We start from the raw sequence: 19377 nt of genomic DNA on the forward strand, positions 1-19377 counted from the left end.
AAAACAGCCACTCTGTATCCTCTCACTCCCTTAGCATATCGCCTAGGACATTATTTTTCCTCATTGTTTGCTTTTTGGTAAAGGAAATAACCAAACTCATCAGCTAGCTTGAGAAAATGCCTGCAAGGAGGGATGGGGGGGATTTACACTCCGCAAGAAAATTATCTTCCTGTCACTGCTCATGCACCATTCTCATTAACACTAATGAGAGTCACCTGTGCTTTGAGAAGAGGTTGGACCCCCAAGTGTTTTACAATGTCAACAAATTATTCCTACAGAACAAACATAAGGACCCAATCCTGCCTTCCTTGCTTGCTGCCCAAACCCCTAATCAGTTAATGGAGCTCTTTGGGTGCCCCGATCAACCTTCATGGAAAACACACTCGGGACCAAGGACCAAGACATAACTCACCCGATACTGCATGTTCATCATTGAGAGTGATACGGTACCTCTTTCTGAGTCAATACTTTCAGTATCTTAAATACAGATACAGAAACCTCTTGAACATCATTAACCTAGACTCAAAATAATCAATATATAATCATTTTATGTGTGAGTATGAAAGGCAAATGTCTAATACATTAATTGTCAAATCCCTTTCTGTGCTAACGGTTGCCATAATCCACGAGATCAATTCCATTATGGATATTTACACAGTGATCTATTCAAAATACACAGAGGTATCATTTATTATATTGATTACCCCTCCTTAAAACAGATATTAATGTATACTTAAATGCATGGATTGCAAAGATCATTTTTAACCTTTGTAATGTACTCTTGGCTGAAAAGGAAATCATTGAGCATCACAGTATGAAGGACATAATTTCAATTTATAGGTACTAACAGAGGAAAGTTACACAATTACAAATATATCAATGTATATAAGCGGGAAAACAGGAAATGCTTTTTTAAAAAATACACAGGGATACAAGGAAATTGCTTAAATTGACAGGATCGACTGCTCGAAACTAAAGGCAAGCAACCCTAAAATTTGTGGGAGTCCAGAAAATAAGCTCAGATCAGAGTTTGACAAATGAACCCTCCTTTCATTACATGATGAAGCCACATCCCCCTTCTGAACAGTCCCAGACTTTGGTATGTTTGAAAGCCAGACCCAAGTTTTGCAGTACGAGCTCATCTCTAGTTTAATATGATGCTGGATGCACAACCGGAGAAGAGGCAGAAGGTGGGACACGCCTTGTAAGTTGGTTTGGGGCCACATTAAGGGGTGTGCTCTGTGCTACGTCCAGCTTCCACTCGGTGCTGCGGAGATGAGGGCCGTCGGAGAGCTGGTTATGGCTCATTGTTTCTCTGTACAGGCCTACGAGCAAGTTAGAGCAGCCTCTAGGCTGCTCTACCATACACCTGTTGGGAGCAGGTTTCCTAAAGGACCAGCTAAGGCTTGCCAGAGCATATGGCAATGTTTCCTTCCTGCCCTGATATGTTCTCTGTATTAGGGCTGCCACCAGTGGGTCTTACAGTATTGATATCCCTTTGCGCCACCAGAGAGGCAAGAGGGGAGCGGTACAAGATTCCTCTCTTTGCATTGGAAGTGCATGGAAAGTCAGTATGCTTCAAAGCCAAGTGGGAAAGGGGCAGAAAACAGAGCAAGTTAGTTATAAACAGCCCCTGGTGATTCTGACTGCCAGCAGAACCAGTACATTCAATTTGTACAGCATGATAATGATGAACTACTCTAATGTCTATGCCTCTGTTAAAGATGAAATAAGCACTGAAGGCACTAGTGTTATTTATTTGTATTGTGGGAGCATCTGGGGGCCCCAAATTAAGGATCACAGCCTCTTTGTGCCAGGCCCAGTACCTGCATCATTTAAAACTAGTTTTACATGTGATCTACACCAGCATAAGTGAGAGGATCACCAGGCCCTGTGATCTATACCCACTCTATGTACAGTATATCCCCGTAGAAGATTGCTTCAACAATGCGGGGAGGGGAAGGGAAGGGAGGAGAGAAGAAAACTCCCCCATCTCCCAACACGTTTAACACAAGCTGTTCCTAGGTGAATCAAATTCTGAAGAAGGTGTGTCATACCTGCTTTTAGCAACTTGATTTACTGATTCTCTCAAGTGCCTGTCATTCTTTATGGCAAACTCCCCACCTGTTTAGAGCCCAGCTCCATTCAAAAGAACCATACATGTGTCAAATAAATTGAAGGTCCTATTCAAATCACAGTGTCCTCTGCCAGGCCTGATCTCCTGTCCCATCTTTCACACCATAATCTGCTTAAATTGAACAAAACCTACTAGGAAAGAAGCACTAAATTTTCCACCCTCTAGTGAGCCACCAGGAGGTGACAATGATTACACCTGTCAATCAGTGTGTCACAGTAAAGTTCCTGTCCATTGGAAGGAGGGTGGGAATTATTCTTCTAATATATTCAGAGAATAGTCAGCACGCATCTTTCCATTCCTTTATCAGGAACTGGTTATTTTTAACAAGATAAATAGGCTTTTGTAAATCAGATCCTCTCCTTTGCTGATGATAGAAGCTGGCCCAGTATATTAAATGGAAACCCGTAGATAAACAGATGATACTAGCCTGCTGTGTATTTCCTGTGCTTCATAGCAGCACTCAAACAATGGAACTTCCACCGCAGTTAAAATTCATTTAAGATATTCACATTTTGGGGCCTCTGATGATCATTTCCAGCTGCAGCATGCATCTAAATCTCGATATATGTTTACACACACAGCCTATTATTTGAACTATGCAAATACTATTTCTGTGGTGCATATCGGAATTCCATAAATAATTTAGTATGATCAGAGAAGTGATGGGGAAGAGGGAGATCTGTTAACAGGAAGAAACAGAACTAGGTTCAACCCAGAAACATTTTGGCATTATTAGCACCCTGGGGGCTTGGCCAGAAACTCAACTTACAAAAACACGTAGAAAAGAGCTGATGTTCTTAGCTTTTCTGTTTCTCGCAGTTTGCGTAGTTAGAATCTTGAGATCTTTCAGCCACCTCTTCAACACACCTTGCTATCACTGTATAAAGCCCCGATTCACATCTTTTCTAACCCATGGCACTGATTTAAATATTTTAACCACCTCCTTTTACAAACCAAGAAAGCATAGCTAAATCTAACCCAGTGAGAGCTCATTGTCAAATTAGAAGATGGATACATTAAAACAGAAGAAAGGGAGGAAGGACTGATATCTACATTTCTGCAGGAATTATTTTATTTATGCGACATGATAATGAATGTGTTATCTCAACACCCGGATTGCTGTGACTCCACACAAGCAAGGAAATAAAGCTAGGAGCAAGCCTTAAATACCATTTCAAGGATAAGGCATTGATTGACACATTGATTTTCTGACTGCTGTTATCTGATGCCTATCTGTGAGTGTCAGGTGAAGCTCTGTTGATTGCTATGAAGACATGTGAGGTTACTGGTATCTGAAAATCATCCTTGCTAATTATGCCTCTTCACCCCCCCAGCCAAAAATAAATAAATAAATAAAAATCTACTAGTTTAACTGGTATCTGCTGCAGCCAAATTGTCACACTCACACAATCACCTGACAAACAATCTTTGCAGCACTCATTTTAACTGACCGTGTTGAGAAAAATTCCTGGACTAATTGTGCTCATAATGGAACAAGATGTTATGTCAAAGACCCACATTTAGAAATGTTCTTCTCAAGTCCAGGGAAGGTCAAAACTTTTTGAGAGAAAACTTTGTTCGATAAGAATTGCCCCCCCCCTTTTTTTTAGGAATGAATATTTCTGCAGAAAATTTTCATTTCTTTCCATTTGTTCCAGTTTTTCAAAATCCCCCTGAACTGGAACATTTTGAGGTTTTCCTTCTATTTTGGGTTTCAAAATTGTGTTTTGTTTGGTTTTTTGTTTTTCTTTTGACTTTTCACTGAAAAAGAATTAAAAGTTCTGGGGAAAAAAAACCCTAAATATTTTAGTTTCTTTTAATTTTTTCTTGAAACACGCTATTTCCCAAGACCACTCTGAACTGGGAGCAACAGGAAAATGCTGCTTTTGAGCTCTTGGGGGGAAAAGGATAACATGAACTGCTCCTGATGTATCACTTGATATTTGCAATACAGTACAACCAAGTGAGAAGGACATACTTCAAGAGGAAGCAGACACATAATAGTGATAATGGCATCCCAGATTTTCCAGCTCCACTCAAGTCCACGTGCATCTTACAGAGCTGTAGTGATCATTTCAAAAATGCATCAAAATAAAATACACAGCTAGAATACTGCAAATGGTGCTAGTGTAACAATATAGAATGAAGGGTCACATTTCATCATGTGCAACATCTCTGCTAAAGGACAAATGCTCATTTTTTAAACTTTTCCCAGTTTAAGGTTTGATTCTGCTTCTGTTTAAGTTAGTGATCAAACCATCACTGGCTTCAATGGGACAGGTACTGGGACTGCAGTTAGACACCCGGTGCTGGCCCACTCCAGCTGATTCAGGCTTGCATGGACTAAGGGGCTGCTAAGGATCCTGCAAGGTGGGAGGGTCCCAGAGCCTGAGTTACAACCTGAACCCGAGCAGCTACACTGCAATCAAACACTCCGCACCCTGAGCCCTGCGAGCTTGATCTGGCCATGGGTGACTCACTGCAGTGCAGACATATCCTTAGTGACTAGGCTGCTGATGACAAGTGCGTGTAATTGTAACCGTTAATAGGAGCTACATATGGTTATTTACAGCAGAGAGATTTAAGGCTTCTTGTTTGGAAACAAGGGCTTTTAATACACAATTTACATTTTTCCTAACTGCTTGGATATGTTAAAACCTCACTGCCCTCTGAAATCGCCAGTTCTACACTGGGTGTTGTCATAAAAAGATAGTTAAGGGTTAATGTCTCTTTTACCTGTAAAGGGTTAAGAAGCTCAGTAAACCTGGCTGACACCTGACCAGAGGACCAATGAAGGGACAAGATACTTTCAAATCTTGTTGGAGGGAAGTCTTTGTTTGTGTTCTTTGTTTTGGGGGTTGTTCGTTCTCGGGACTGAGAGGGACCAGACGTCAATCCAGGCTCTCCAAATCTTTCTGAATCAGTCTCATGTTTCACATTTGTAAGTACCTAGTCAGGAAGGCGTGTTAGTCTTATGTTTGTTTTCTCAACCTGTAAATGTTTCTTTTGCTGGAAGGATTTTTACCTCTGTTTGCTGTAACTTTGAACCTGAGGCTAGAGGAGATTTCTCTGGCTATATAAATTTAAGTACCCTGTTAACATTTTCCATCCTGATTTTACAGAGATAATTTTTACCTTTTCTTTTTTTTCTTTAATTAAAAGCTTTCTTTTTAAGAACCTGATTGATTTTTCTTTGTTTTAAGATCCAGGGAAGTGGGTCTGGACTCACCAGGGATTGGTGGGGGGAAAAAGGAGGGGGGATGGTTAATTCCTCTTTGTTTTAAGATCCAAGGAGTTGGATCTGTGTGAAGCCTCTCAAGGCAACCCAGGGAGGGGAAAGTCTGGAGGGAAAAGGAGGGGGGAATGGTTAATTTCTCCTTGTGTTAAGATCTAAGGGATTTGGGTCTGTGTTCCCCAGGGAAGGTTTTGGGGGGACAGAGAGTGTACCAGACACTACTTCTGGTTGGTGGCGGTGTTACCAGGTCTAAGCTGGGAATTAAGCTTAGAAGGGTCCATGCAGGTACCCACATTTGTACAGAGTGGGGGAGGAAACCTTGACAGGTGTAATGACATTTATTTTTCTTATAGGGTTTTATGGTAGCTCTCGGTGTTTGCCAACACAAGAATAGCTATGTCAATCAGGTGGACGCCACTAATTCTTGGGGAAGGCTCTTCCTGTGAGGTGGTAAATGAGCTGTTAGTAGGGACTGTCTGGCAGTGGAGGATCTTACATGGGGAGAGATCATCAGCAGGTGAGGCAGCAGCAGGTGAGGCAAAATTCCCCCTTGAAGCAAGGCTACTAGAGGATAACTAAGCAGAAGAGATGCTTCTAGCTTTCCCCTTCTTTTTGGAGCTTTTCTCTGCCATTTTGGGGCCTGAGGCAGTGTGTATGTGTGGGGCTGGGCGGGGAGGATCCAAAACTTCTAAGAAAGCCTTAAAGCCATGAGAAGGGCTAAAATGAAAGGAATTGTTCAGTTTTCCTACGCTCTGGCTCAGGAAGAAAGCGCTCTGGAGGCTGCAGGATGAGATTGCCAGGAAATAGAATGGACTGCAGCTTTCCCAACAACATGAACCTGCTTAGTTCCTGTGATTGACAATTTTGTCTGTTGAAAATTCCAGCCAACTGGAGAATTAACCCATGAGTCTGTTCATCTCGAAGATGTTCTAGGACCTGGAGAACCTACACATTCCAGGATTCATTTTCTTTCCCTTAAAATTAATTTGTCTTTAAAATCTTTCTGCCGCCTGTTTTCAGGCAGGATGGCACATAAACCTCTGAGCCCAACCAATCAATTTGTATTTTACCTCTTGCACAAAGTAGAAATTTATAACAGTTTGAATTCCTTTCCCGCCATACTTCAACACATTCCCTCTCCCACAAAAACTGGGCCACCTTGAAGGCCAAGGTACGTACCAAAAGCTGGTGTTCATTTTCCAGCCTGAACTCTTCACATTTCACCATTCATTATCATAAGACAATTCATCTACTTCCAGAAAGTCATCTTGTATTTTGTTTCTTGTAGTTCTTGAAGAGATGACAAACACTATGAGCAAATGCTACTTTTGGTGATGCCCATTTAAGGCAATGAGGTTGGATAGATTCTGATGATACCTTGGATACACTGACGTCAGTCTGGCTGAAGGTATAACCGAATACAGAATGGCCCAGTGTTCTCTGGGCCAGGTGTGCACTACAAAGTTTTGTTGGCATAGCTACGTCAAAGGTGTGAAAAAATCCACCCCCAAACCGACACAGCAAAACACCCAATGTGGATGCAGCTATATTGGCAGGAGTCCTTTCGCCAGTATAGTTTATGTCATTCAGGGAGGTGGTTTAATTATATCAGTAAAAGATCTCCTTATGCGAATATCAGCTATATCTCCACGGGATGGTTCTACCAGAATAGTCATATCCATGTACTGTAATGGCCAAGCCTTTCAAGTGTAGACGAGCCTTTAGTTTGAGTCATTTCTGGCAACGTGGATGAGAAGGTGGAAGTGCACAGTACATCCTAATTGTAAGCACTGCCTTGCTTTCACTAACTTTACAGGCTAATAAATAATCTCTTGTTGGATTTAACATTCAAAATGGCATTTTCAGTCCTTCATTTTGCCTACAATTTGTTGAAAACTTCCATCCTCCCATCCATACAATAACCAGTGTCTGAAACTCCTCATTCTTTGCTGATTCCTTGATAGCGATCATGGAGTCATCTGGATTTTGGACAGCGTCCTCCACTAACAGCTCTCTCGCTGTTCCCAATATCTCTGCAGAGAGCCCATGGGGAACTGTAAAATCAACCAGCCCCAAAACCTTTATGACATCTCAAAATCCCTCTTATCTAACATCATTTCCTCCCAAGGCTCTTACCACTGGGCAAGGCATCCACTATTTTAGACTGAGAGCCTGAGAGACTGTACTTCTAGTAACCACATCAACATTTTATGGTTGGCAGGATCGGACTCTTGTTGTTTGTCAGTATTTGTAAATGAGAACTCATTCTCCCTTGCAGATGACTCAGTGCTCCTCAGCTGACTCTGACTTGCTCCAATTTGTTTTTACTTGGGTAGTTTGTCTGTACGGTTTGCTACATTCCAAAGGCCATTCGTTTTTATGAGGATGCCTGTGGCTTCTTCTGACTTGGGAGCATCTGTTCCAGCATTATCAAACCAAGAATGCCAAAAGGGAACTGAGGCTTTTCTTAGCATCACATTTCCCCTCTGTCTCATAAAATCCAAACATGTTCTGGTAAATTTGCCATAGACTCTCAATCCTTTGAAGCCCTAATAGAACTGTTTCTATTGGAAATATTTTTAAATGAGCCACTGGCAAGCCCATTAGCCTTGCTACATGTTTTGTGTGAGAGGGACACGCCACTGCTTCTTAACACATTTGTGCATCACTTTCTCATTCCTGTCCAGGGTTGTCAGTCTGTCTGTGGTATTTCTAAAGTGCCCTCCACAGAAGTCTCCAAGTGCCATTACAACTCAGGAGGGAACAATTCCACAAGTATGAACTACTTGAAATCCCAGGAGTCTCAGACTTCTTTAATGGAAGTGAGCAGTGTTGAATATTTGCATCCGACGAAGTGGGTATTCACCCACGAAAGCTCATGCTCCAATATGTCTGTTAGTCTATAAGGTGCCACAGGACTCTTTGCTGCTTTTGAATATTTAACAAATCCCTCATCTTTTTAACAAATGAACTATAGCTCTTATATCCAGATGGCCTTGTTGCAATGAGCATCTTACACAAACACAAAAAGTGTGCACCTAGAGCTCCGCCATCTGAACCAATGGTCACACTACCATTGTAAATATGCTCAGTACAATATGCAGCCTGGACAGCATACATTCCATTGGTTTGTAACTCACTTCTACATAAACCCCAGGAATGTTCTCACTTCCAGAATTAAAGAAAAGCTCAGGGCAGCTTTGTTCAAGTCCATTTCTGACAAAAATCCCCGATTTATTTTAAACTGAACGATTTAAAAGTTACCAACTGCCCATTCTGGAATGACCATGGGCCGAATATCTTCCACTGAGAGCAAAAAATACAGAGCTGAGACTTCCTTCTCAAAAATACTCCTGACTTGCATCTTCTAATGGTCCAGTCAGCAGGTCCTAGGAGTGGGCAGTGCTCTCTGAACTGCATTTTGAGCAAAAGGATACTTGAGCCCGGCTGAGACCCAGCCTCATATCGCTGAGTCCTGTGGTTTAACAGTTGCTATATACCGTAGCAGCAGAACAACCCACTTGCAGCAGCCATTCACCCCACAGGAGGAGGAGGCCAGCATAACACAGAAGAGTCTTGCTGCAAAGCAACTGGACTCCTTAAATCTTCTACTAAGCATATCAAAGACAACGTGGTTGGAAAGTGAAGTCAGTAGGAAAGGCCTCCCCATTATTATCAAACACTTACATTTTCCAAGTCCCACCAAGATGAACTGTGGTGGATGCTGAAGATACGGACTTAGAGAAATCTCTCTCCCTTACTATGGGCTTTTTCATACAGTCTCACATGACCTTCTCATAAACAAACTAGGGAAATACAACCTAGATGGAGCTACTATAAGGTGGGTGCATAACTGGTTGAAAAACTGTTCCCAGGGATTAGTTATCAGTGGTTCACAGTCATGCTGGAAGGGCATAACGAGTGGGGTCCCACAGGGATCAGTTCGGGCTCTGGTTCTGTTCAATATCTTCATCAATGATTTACATAACGGCATAGACAGTACACTTATAAGGTTTGTGGATGATACCAAGCTGGGAGGGGTTGTAAGTGCTTTGGAGGATAGGATTACAATTCAAACTGATCTGGACAAACTGGAGAAATGGTCTGAAGTAAATAGGATGAAATTCAGGAAGGAACAATCAGTTGCATATATACAAAATGGGAAATGACTGCCTAGGAAGAAGTACTGCGGAAAGGGATCTGGGGGTCATAGTAGATCACAAGTTCAATATGAGTCAACAGGGTAACACTTTTGCAAAAAAAGCAATCATCGTTCTGGGATGTATTGGTAGGAGAGTTGTAAGCAAGACACGAGAAGTAATTCTTCCGCTCTACTCCACGCTGATTAGGCCTCAACTGGAGTATTGTGTACAGTTCTGGGTGCCACCCTTCAGGAAAAATGTGGACAAATTGCAGAAAGTTCAGAGAAGGGCAACAAAAATGATGAAAGGTCTAGAAAACATGACCTATGAGGAAAGACTGAAAAAACTGGGTTTGTTTAGTCTGGAGAAGAAAAGACTAAGGAGAGATAAAGATTGTTACAAGGAGGAGGGAGAAAAATTGTTCTCGTTAACCTCTGAGGATAGGACAAGAAGCAATGTGCTTAAATTGCAGCCAGGGACGTTTAGGTTGGACATTAGGAAAAACTTCCTAACTGTCAGAGTGGTTAAGCACTGGAATAAATTGCCTAGGCAGGTTCTGGAATCTCCATCATTGGAAGTTTTAAGAGCAGGTTAGACAAACACCTGTCAGGAATGTTCTAGTAGTTATTACGTAGCCCTGCCAGGAGTGCAGGGGACTGGACTAGATGACCTCTCGGGGTCCCATCCAGTCCTACACTTCTATGATTCCCTTTCCTCCCCAACCCCCCTTATATAATCAGCTATTCAGAAAATCAAGATACAAAAAAGCTTGAGAGAGTCTGTGCCATCAATAAATCTTTGTGGGTTTTCTTTACATCCAGGGGTCCAATATCCACTGTGAACTGCTGCAAACTGACCATGGGTTTGGCCACCAAAACATCACAACAGAGATCCTGATGTCCTTTGCAAATAAGGAAACTAGCCAACACACTGTAAGAGTGAGATTATCCCATTCCATTTTTCTGGCTCCTGACAATCCAGCATTTCAAGTAGCAGTCCCATTGAATCTGCTAGCTTCCATTTAAACAGCTCTTAAAACGCTGTCAAATTCTCCAACCTTTGTACTGATTTTTCTCCTACTCAAAATAACTTCCCTTTACAACAGGAACAGGCTGTCAGCCTCTTATCTCTTATGTTCCCCTCCACCTGATCCTCCTTCTCCTTGTCACTCTTTCCACACTCCTATTAGAAATGTAGAAAATTAGGGATTTATGTCGAGGGAAGGTATAACTCTTAGCCCATCATTAACATATTGCAATTGCAGTGCAGTGCTACTGATTCACAACAAGCCACAGAAAATCCTTAGGGGAAAGCAGGATATTCCCATCAAACACTGTATCTGTGTCTAGTCACTAAGTGGCTCCTTTGAAACAAAACTCTGCAGGCACCCTGTCATCTGTGAGCTACTGGAAGTTACTTGGGTTCATCAGACAGCAAGACATCATAAAAACAGACTGCTTCTCCTTCCTTAAATGTTGTGTTGGTCTCTGCATGAACAGTCCCACGATACATTAACACCTCCACCAACCACATTTTAATTTCAGACCATCCTCTCATGTTTCCTCTTAATTATCACAGGGCATTCACAGAAAAGATCAGCCAGATGGAGATTAAATATTTCACTACGAGAAGATGAAGCATTCCGCACTAAAATGGAACCTTTATTGCAATAAAGTCATTAATTAAAGACTCAACCAATTCCCCTGCCACTATATGGGAAGCACTAAAGGCAATCACAAGGGGAAAGTGCACCAGTGATGCCACGGAAAAGAAAAACCGAAGTAGACAGTTACACGAGGCTTTGCTTCAGTTGAACATGGGCCTGGCAGCTTAACACAGGGTAAACCAAGGCAATCATGTACTCAATACATAGATCAATATTTACTCCTTAAAATTAGACTGAGCTGAACTCCTGCGATGACAAACCCAAAATACCATTTCAAGTGGAGGAGGGGGAAGAGGTGCAAAGTCTGGAGGGGAATGGAGAAGAGAGGGTAGCTTCTGGCTTTCCTCCTTCTTTCTGATGACCTCTGTCATCTAGGGTGTCAGGGCATTGTGGGAAAAGCAGTAGCTGAGGCTTGCAACAAAACTGCCTGCAAAATGGGAGTTTGCTAAAAAGAATAATTAGTCTAAAAAATACTTGAGCCATCCCTTCCTTGCCTGACTGAGTAGGTCATGGACACAAGAACAGATGGAAATCACACCAGTGAAATTTCCTCCAACATACAAAAGTCCACTAGACAACACTGGACTTAGGGTAGGGATGCCAATTTTGGTTGGAGGTCTTCCTGGAGGTTTCATCCCATGACATAATCTCTCATTAAAGATTAATCTGTAAATCATGGAGACTCCAGGGCAATCCTGGATGGTTGGCAACCCTAACTTAGGGCCAGATCCTCACTCCCAAAGTCAACTTTGTAGCTCTCCCACTGGAGTCAATGGGAGCTCTAAGTACCTCCATATGACTACAAGATTGGGTCTTCAAAGAGAATGCTAAGCAAAAATTCTTCATCTGCTTGAAGCCTCCTGCTGTGAGATATTCCCAATGGTCTCTTTAAATTCCCTCCGTCATTTACTGATTTGTACTTTTCTACATTCTGCCAGATGGAGGCAAGGAAATTTCAAGAGCAACCACCAAACGAAATATAATGAAAACAGAACCACTCCTGTCTACCCTTCTCACTAGAAAACTTTACTGCTGCTTAAAGCCAACGGCAGTACCTTAGCAACGACATTATTCTCTAAGGTGCAGCATGCCAGCAGTAACAAACCCAACTATTGTATGGTAAAGCAGCATGGGAGTTCTAACAGTGGACTCCAAGTGGACTCTTCTTTGCATAAACCCGCAAAGTACACAAATGTTAAAAGGCTTGCCCAAAACACTAGTGAAAAACTAGCTATATTATACGGCCCTAGGGGTGGCAAATGGTATTAATACTGGGGGTAAAGGCAGACAAAAATACTAAATCTCAATTTATTTCCTCTAGAAAGAGCTTCATTGTATTGAATCACACACATTTCTTCTATATCAGGGACACAAAAGTAGCAATATGAAACAATAGGGTCACGTGATGCTAATGGGTCTGTGACTGGGTGCACTCATCTCTCATGAGCACCCCCTTGGCTGAGTGTGCGCACCTCTCTCAGTTTGTCCCTGCTCTGGGATAGAGCAGTGTCCCAGGGCTCCTTCCCTGGAGACAATGTCTTTTCCCATATGGTGCTTCCTGGCTACAGTTCTCCAGCTGGGCCACCATAGTTCAGTTCCCTCTCCGAGGTGCCTCAGTATCCAGGCCACTTCCCCCCAGTGGCTAATTGGAGGTGGGGGGACCCGGGCCCCCGCATTACTCCAGGTTCCAGCCTAGGGACCCTGTAGATAGCAGCCATCCGCCATGTCCCTTTAATTATGTCACACAACTTCTCTAATTCTTTGGGCCACTTCTCTGCAGCCCCACGCTGTCTTCACCCTTACCTCAGGACCTTGTCCTGATGGAGTCCCAGCAAACAGCTCTCCCTGGATTCTGGCAGTGCTGCCCTGTCCGGGTTTCTGTAGCTCCGTGAGCCAGCCAAACACCATCCACACTCCTACAGCTCCAGCAAGGAATGGAACGGCCTCTGGCTGGCCCTGCAGCTCTTCTTATACTAGGCTGCTGGGCCCTGATTGGCTGTGCCCCATACAGCAGCTTGGAGGGCCCTCTCCACTGCCCTTTTTTGTGGCAGGGCTATGAGGCCTCCAGCAGGGGGACTCAGAGGTTCTGGTACACTCCATCACACGGTCATATGATATTGGTAGCACAATGTGATGTATTTATGGGAGAGAATTCCCATTCATATTTGAGCAACCATCTCCAGATCTGGGCAACAATGGAGTTAGTCTTACTAGTATAATCTTGGGCAAAGGGAACTACCCCAAAGGGAGTAGGAAGCAGGTTTCAAACAAACAAAAGGAAGTATTTCTTCACAAAATGCACAGTCAACCTGTGGAATTCCTTGCCAGAGGATGTTGTGAAGGCCAAGACTATAACAGTGTTCAAAAATGAACTATATAAGTTCATGGAGGATAGATCCATCAATGGCTATTAGCCAGGATGGGCAGGGATGGTGTCTCTAGCCTCTGTTTGCCAGAAGCTGGGAATGGGCGACAGGGGATGGATCACTTGATGATAACCTGTTCTGTTCATTCCCTCTGAGGCACCTGGCATTGGCCACTATCAGAAGACAGGATACTGGGCTAGATGGACCTTTGGTCTGACCCTGTATCGCCGTTCTTATGAGAGGACAAATAGGGAGTTAGAGGAACAACACAAAGGCTAATAGTCAACCCTGGAAAATGTTCCCAGAAGTGTATTTAAGGAAGAGTAAGAACTGCTCATGCAAATGATTGTTTATGATGATAATTTAGAGAAATGGGTCAATCACCATCATGTAGAAGCCTTCCATGAGAATCTGGTTAACCAATTAGAAAGGGAACAAGTTTTTTAACCCCTCTCTTCAGCTTTGTCAATTCAAAGAAAAAGAGATCTCCAAAAAGGCACATGCAGAAACCTCCATGTGCTAAATACCTTTAGAAGACAGCTTGGGGTGCCAGATAGTACAAGTTTGCTCATGTAAGATTAACGGGATTAGGTCTCTATGGCATATTGCAGTATGGTCCTTGGAATAAGATTCTCATTTACTAAATAAATTACTGTATATTACTGTATAATGGCATTCACATTATAACTGACAATTAGAGCCATTAAAAAGAAAGCTCATAAACAGCTGAAGCTCATATCAAATTAACACAGTCATGATTAAAATCACTCTTCTGATTTCTGCTCTTCACAGAAATAATCAGCATTTTGCATAAAAATGAATAGGAAGCAACTGAAAAAGTCCAAGTCATGCTAAGACAGAGGTGCTGAATGCTGCCAGCACAGCACTACCATGTCTATTGTTAGCCTGCCTGAGATGCTATAAACCTGTGCTTCCACCATATTAGCAGGTACGAAAGACAGTCTGACCTCCGTGTCAGAACCTCTGCAGAGGCCAGGCTATGCAGTGGTGCAGGAGGATTAAAGTTCTGCTGCTATCACTAGTGGCTCTAATGGGGAAGACCTGCATTCTAAGCTGGCCTGAGGGAAGCTTCTATTTTATTTTCTATTTTTCTATTTTAATGTTGTCACTTCACAGTTTAATGGCTTCTGGCGTTTGTACACAGATCTACTCAGCTTTGGCTCTCCAGAAAAAATGAAGTAATTAGAATAGAACAGGCACGCACACAAACATGTCAGCAACTCATTAAAATGAGGAGAACACATTAAAAACTTTCAAGGAAACAAAGAGATTTTCTCCCAGCAGGTCTAGAGCCCACATCCTTCTCTTTAGGATTATTGACACCACGAAGAGCACTGCTTTAATCCTCAGCATCACAGCACTGGTGAGCGACCCTGCTCAGACACAGGCTCTAACATGGAGTGTGAGAGAAGCGATCACTGCAATACACAGTGCCAACTAGCATCACCACAATACTAGCATTTCCCCGTCGGTGGTGGGTGAACACGCCATTGAGGGAAGCTAGCCCTCAGCCCCTCCCGCTCTGCCTGAGGCCCCGCCCCTCTCCTTCCGCTGGGTAGGTAAGGAATGCTATAATGTCTGCAAAGAAAAGCTAAGAACTAGATAGCTAGTCAAGACCACATCATGAAACCAACCATTTAAAAATGTTTTTATATATGTTATGTATTGAAAACAGATAACAATTACGCTCTGTATAAATAAAAGTACTGAAAGATAAGATGCCTTTGATTTGATCTGCCTTTAAAGTATGAAATAAAAGGACATTCTCATATATCCTACCAGCTAATTTAACATATAAATCACAAAAAAATGTGATCCAGATGGGCTTCAATGAAGGAAACCAATTAACATAGACAGCCTCACCATCTGACACATTAGTTGTAATAATAAAAAACAAACAACATGGTCGAACAATAAGGCTCTGCATTATATCTGACATTTCTAATTAGTTTCTGCAATCAGTGCATCCTCCTCAACAAAAAGACTAAGAGCAAGTAGTTTGTTTTCTAGAGGAATGTGCACCTGAACTTCATGTTTGCAGAGCAAAGTCTATGGCTGAAGCCGATTCATCTGCATTCCCATAGGATGTGCTCTGGAACTAATGGACTTTGTACAGTCCACATCTGGTTTTCCAATTAGGTTCAGAGATCACTTGCTTTCAACTGCTTTGACATTAGAACTATGCCAGACTTGGGGTACGTCTACACTACCTGCTGGATTGACGGGTAGTGATTGATCTATCGGGGATTGATTTATCACGTCTAGTTAGATGTGGATAAATCGATCCCCAATCACTCTGCCGTCGACTCCGGAACTCCACCATGGTGAGAGGTGGAAGCGGAGTCGACGGGGGAGCGGCGTCCATCGATCCTGCGGCGCGAGGAAATGAAGTAAGTGATTCTAAGTTGACCTCAGATGCGTTGACTTCAGCTATGCTATTCTCATAGCTGAAGTTGCGTATCTTAGATCTATCTCCACCCCCCACAGTGAAGACCAGGCCTTGGAATACAAAGTGCCCCTGAATAGTCCACAGATAACTGACCTGCGTCTAGGGGCTAAGATCAGTGTATGATTTTCTTCCACTTTTTCACAACTTTCCTAGAAATACTACCTCTAGAGCACAGCACAGTATTTCTGGCAAGAAACTCCAAGCATAAGGCAGTCGGAGTTGCAGGAGGCACTTGCAGGCTGAACTGCAATTAGAATTACACAAAAATGGTTCCATCTCGTAAAAACTTACCTAGGTCCTTTTTCAAAGTGCCTACACACACATTAGGAATACTCGCGTTAGAATGGACATGCAGGATTGAGCCCTCGGAGCCAAACTTGAACGCTCCTGAGCACTGTGAGCTCCCATTAAAATCAATGGGGCCTCTTTGGCTGATGTTACAATGAAGGAGCATTGTAGCCAATGTGTGCAGAGAGCATTTGCAAAAGGGGCTCAAGCACAATCCCAACAGATCAGACCCCAACTTTTTAAATTTGTTTCCTTTCAAGAGATACCAAAGGCGGAAGTGTGGGTTCTGTGCTAGTACAATGCAGTCTAAAAAGAGCAGGAATTTGTAAGTCCATGTTGTAACACTGAATAAAGCCTGTTTTTTAAATCAGATTTTAATTGCAATAAACCACCGGCCCTAAAATTAAACCATTTTGAAAAAAAAAACAGACTGCTTTTGGGCAAACATTCAGACATAAGCACAACCTAAATGCAGAAGCTCTCAGGTTTAGGCCATGAGGGCTCAATCCTGCATACACATTCTAACTCGAGTATTCCTGATGTGTGAACAGACACCTTAAAGATGTAAGTAGGGTTTTTTGTTTTTAAAGCGGAATAAATGAGTATTCTAACCAATGCAAAAAGAAACCAGGAATATACTTTTCTATTTAAAAGAAAAGGAAATTATTTTCTATATATTGCTTCTTTCAAGGCAAAATAACCTTTCATTCTTCAAATGAGTGTGAAATAACGTTGACAGCATGGGGAAAGGAATTACAACACCTGACACAAAGAAAGGGTTGCAGTGTCCTATCACAACTTCAAAAGGCGAGTAGCCTGGCACCAGAGCTTTACATGTGTTCTTTCTTCCCCAATAAAAACCACTCTCCTCTTTGCGAATACCAGCATTGCCAAATGAGAGAGAGATGGCAACATGGGTTGAAATGTGTGTGTTGTTAGTTCACTATCCTCATTGCATGAGCGCCTAGAGGCTGCAACAGAGATCGAGTCCCTATCATGCTAAATGCTGTCAAAACACATAGTAAAAGACAATCCCTTTCTCAAAGAGCTTACAGCCTCCATAGGCAAGACAGACAAAAGGTGGGAGAAAAGAAGGACTTCTATCCATATTCTCCAGATGGGGAACTGAGGTAGAAAGATTCAAGAGGAGACTGTCAGAGGCACAAACGTGTGCGTTTCCAAAACTCTCCCCCAAATCACACAGGAGGAGCCTGGGAATGGAGCCAAGGTCTCCTAAAATTTAAGCCCAATGCCTCATGTGCAAGGCCTTTCCTGTCTACACACAAACCTTCAGCATGAGTACATTGTTTGCAGACAAGATTCACGGCCACGTTACACGTCTATAACGTATACTGCAACAAAGAGTTTATCCAATACAATGGCTTGTATGTAGTGCCTTCCATCTGAGATCATTCATTATATGTCGCGGTAGAAAACCTTCAGTCCATACTGCAAACTATCAGCAAAGTTGAGTGACAAGGTAAATAAATGACATTTATTATTCAAACAAAACCAAAAGACAGTGCCTGCCCTGAAGAGCTCACAATGTAAGTATGAGGCAGGAGATAAGTGGATACAGAGAGACGGGAACATGGCGAAACAAAAAAACAATATTGATGACGGGCAGCAGTGCCAGCATGCCAGCTGCGTAACCATTGTTTTTTGTAGGCATCATGGCAGAGGAGAGTTGTAAGGAGAATTTGAAGGAGTACAATGAGGTGGCTTTGCAGATGTTTACAAGGAGCTCCTCTCATGCCTAAAAAATGGTGTGGGAGAAAGCACAAAGGTGCTTGTTTGAAAATAACAAGTGGGTGATGAGGGCTGGCACCTTTAGCAGAGCAGCGGGGGGGAGCTGACACCTCAGCAGCACATGCGAGATGATAGGCAATCAGCCATGAAGGACCTGAAAACTGATATGTCAGTGGATGGAACATTGCAGTGCTCCTGATGCATCTCACATGACTGCAATCCATTTTTCTGCAAGGACATAAACATGTTTTCTTTCCACTCACCTCAACGGGGAATCTCTTGCCGTTGATGCTGTGCTCAGAGCCAGCGGATCCATTGCTCTGACCCCAATGAAATTCCACTTTTTCTGCTTTGAATCTACCCGGCAGCCCAGCACCGCTGATGAAATAATCGTCCTTCAGAAGGATAGCGACTGCACACACAAGACAAAGAGAGGGACAAAGATTTTGAGTTTATTTTTGCTATAGTGTTTATGATGATTGATGCACAGTTGCTGGTTACAATGGTTTTCTTTTTCTAACCATATACAAGTCCAGGAGAATAGGAAAAGCACTAATACGAGCAATACAAGTGAATTAGAGAGAGCTCGATTCCATGGAAACAATGGGAGATTACCAAAGTTTCTCCATAATCTCCAGAAAAACTTCCTAATTATAAGAACAATTGGACAATGGCAGTTTTCAAAAGGAGGCTGGATAGCCATCTGTGTTGGATGGCATCTTGGCAGGGGGTTAGACTAGATGACACTTGTGGTCCCTTCTAGCCCTGTAGTTCTATGACTCTATGATGCCATCAAAAACATGAGCCAAAGAGGAACCTTCTTGTCTCTGCTGGCAAAACAATTACTACCGTACGCTTCACACAGCTGTCAGACTCCCCACGCCTCAGTCAACTCTGTGTAAGGCAGCTCTGCTCCACCAGACCATTTCTGATGAGTGAGGAGGGGCTCCTTTCCCACTCCACCAGTGGGACTTACACAAATGGACTGATGGGGAAGCAAAGCTGTCATGTGAACAAGGATCTTCCTTCCTTGCCATCCATAAGTAATCCAACCCCCTCTTTCCCCACACTGAGCCCAGGGGTAAATGCAGCAGTGGAACAACAGAAATCCTACAGAGCTTCCAGAGGGGGAGAAATGGGACCCATGGAAGGAGGAGGACCCATGGATGGAGGAAACAGATTTTCTAGGTGGGACATATTTGCAGCTGGCATCTTCCTCCAATTTGTCCTGGGAGGAGGTATCTTCATCCCAATAAACCCGTCTCATCCCTGCCAATCATATGATTCTGCTCTAGGGCAGCCAGAAGAGATTAGCACTATGCTG

General features: G+C 42.9%; 1 protein-coding gene across 3 annotated transcripts in view; it reads right to left on the reverse strand.

The window, feature by feature from the left end:
* The window catches only part of PTPRG (protein tyrosine phosphatase receptor type G), a 575819-nt gene that overhangs the window by 241287 nt on the left and 315155 nt on the right, over window positions 1-19377 (reverse strand). For all 3 annotated transcript variants that reach the window (XM_039546377.1, XM_039546378.1, XM_039546376.1), the window contains exon 4: window positions 18317-18465. In XM_039546377.1, coding sequence (XP_039402311.1) covers window positions 18317-18465 — 149 coding nt within the window. The remainder of the gene's footprint in view (window positions 1-18316; window positions 18466-19377) is intronic.

Source organism: Mauremys reevesii, linkage group 7 (genome assembly GCF_016161935.1).
Source record: "Mauremys reevesii isolate NIE-2019 linkage group 7, ASM1616193v1, whole genome shotgun sequence".
Lineage (NCBI taxonomy): Eukaryota > Metazoa > Chordata > Testudines > Geoemydidae > Mauremys > Mauremys reevesii.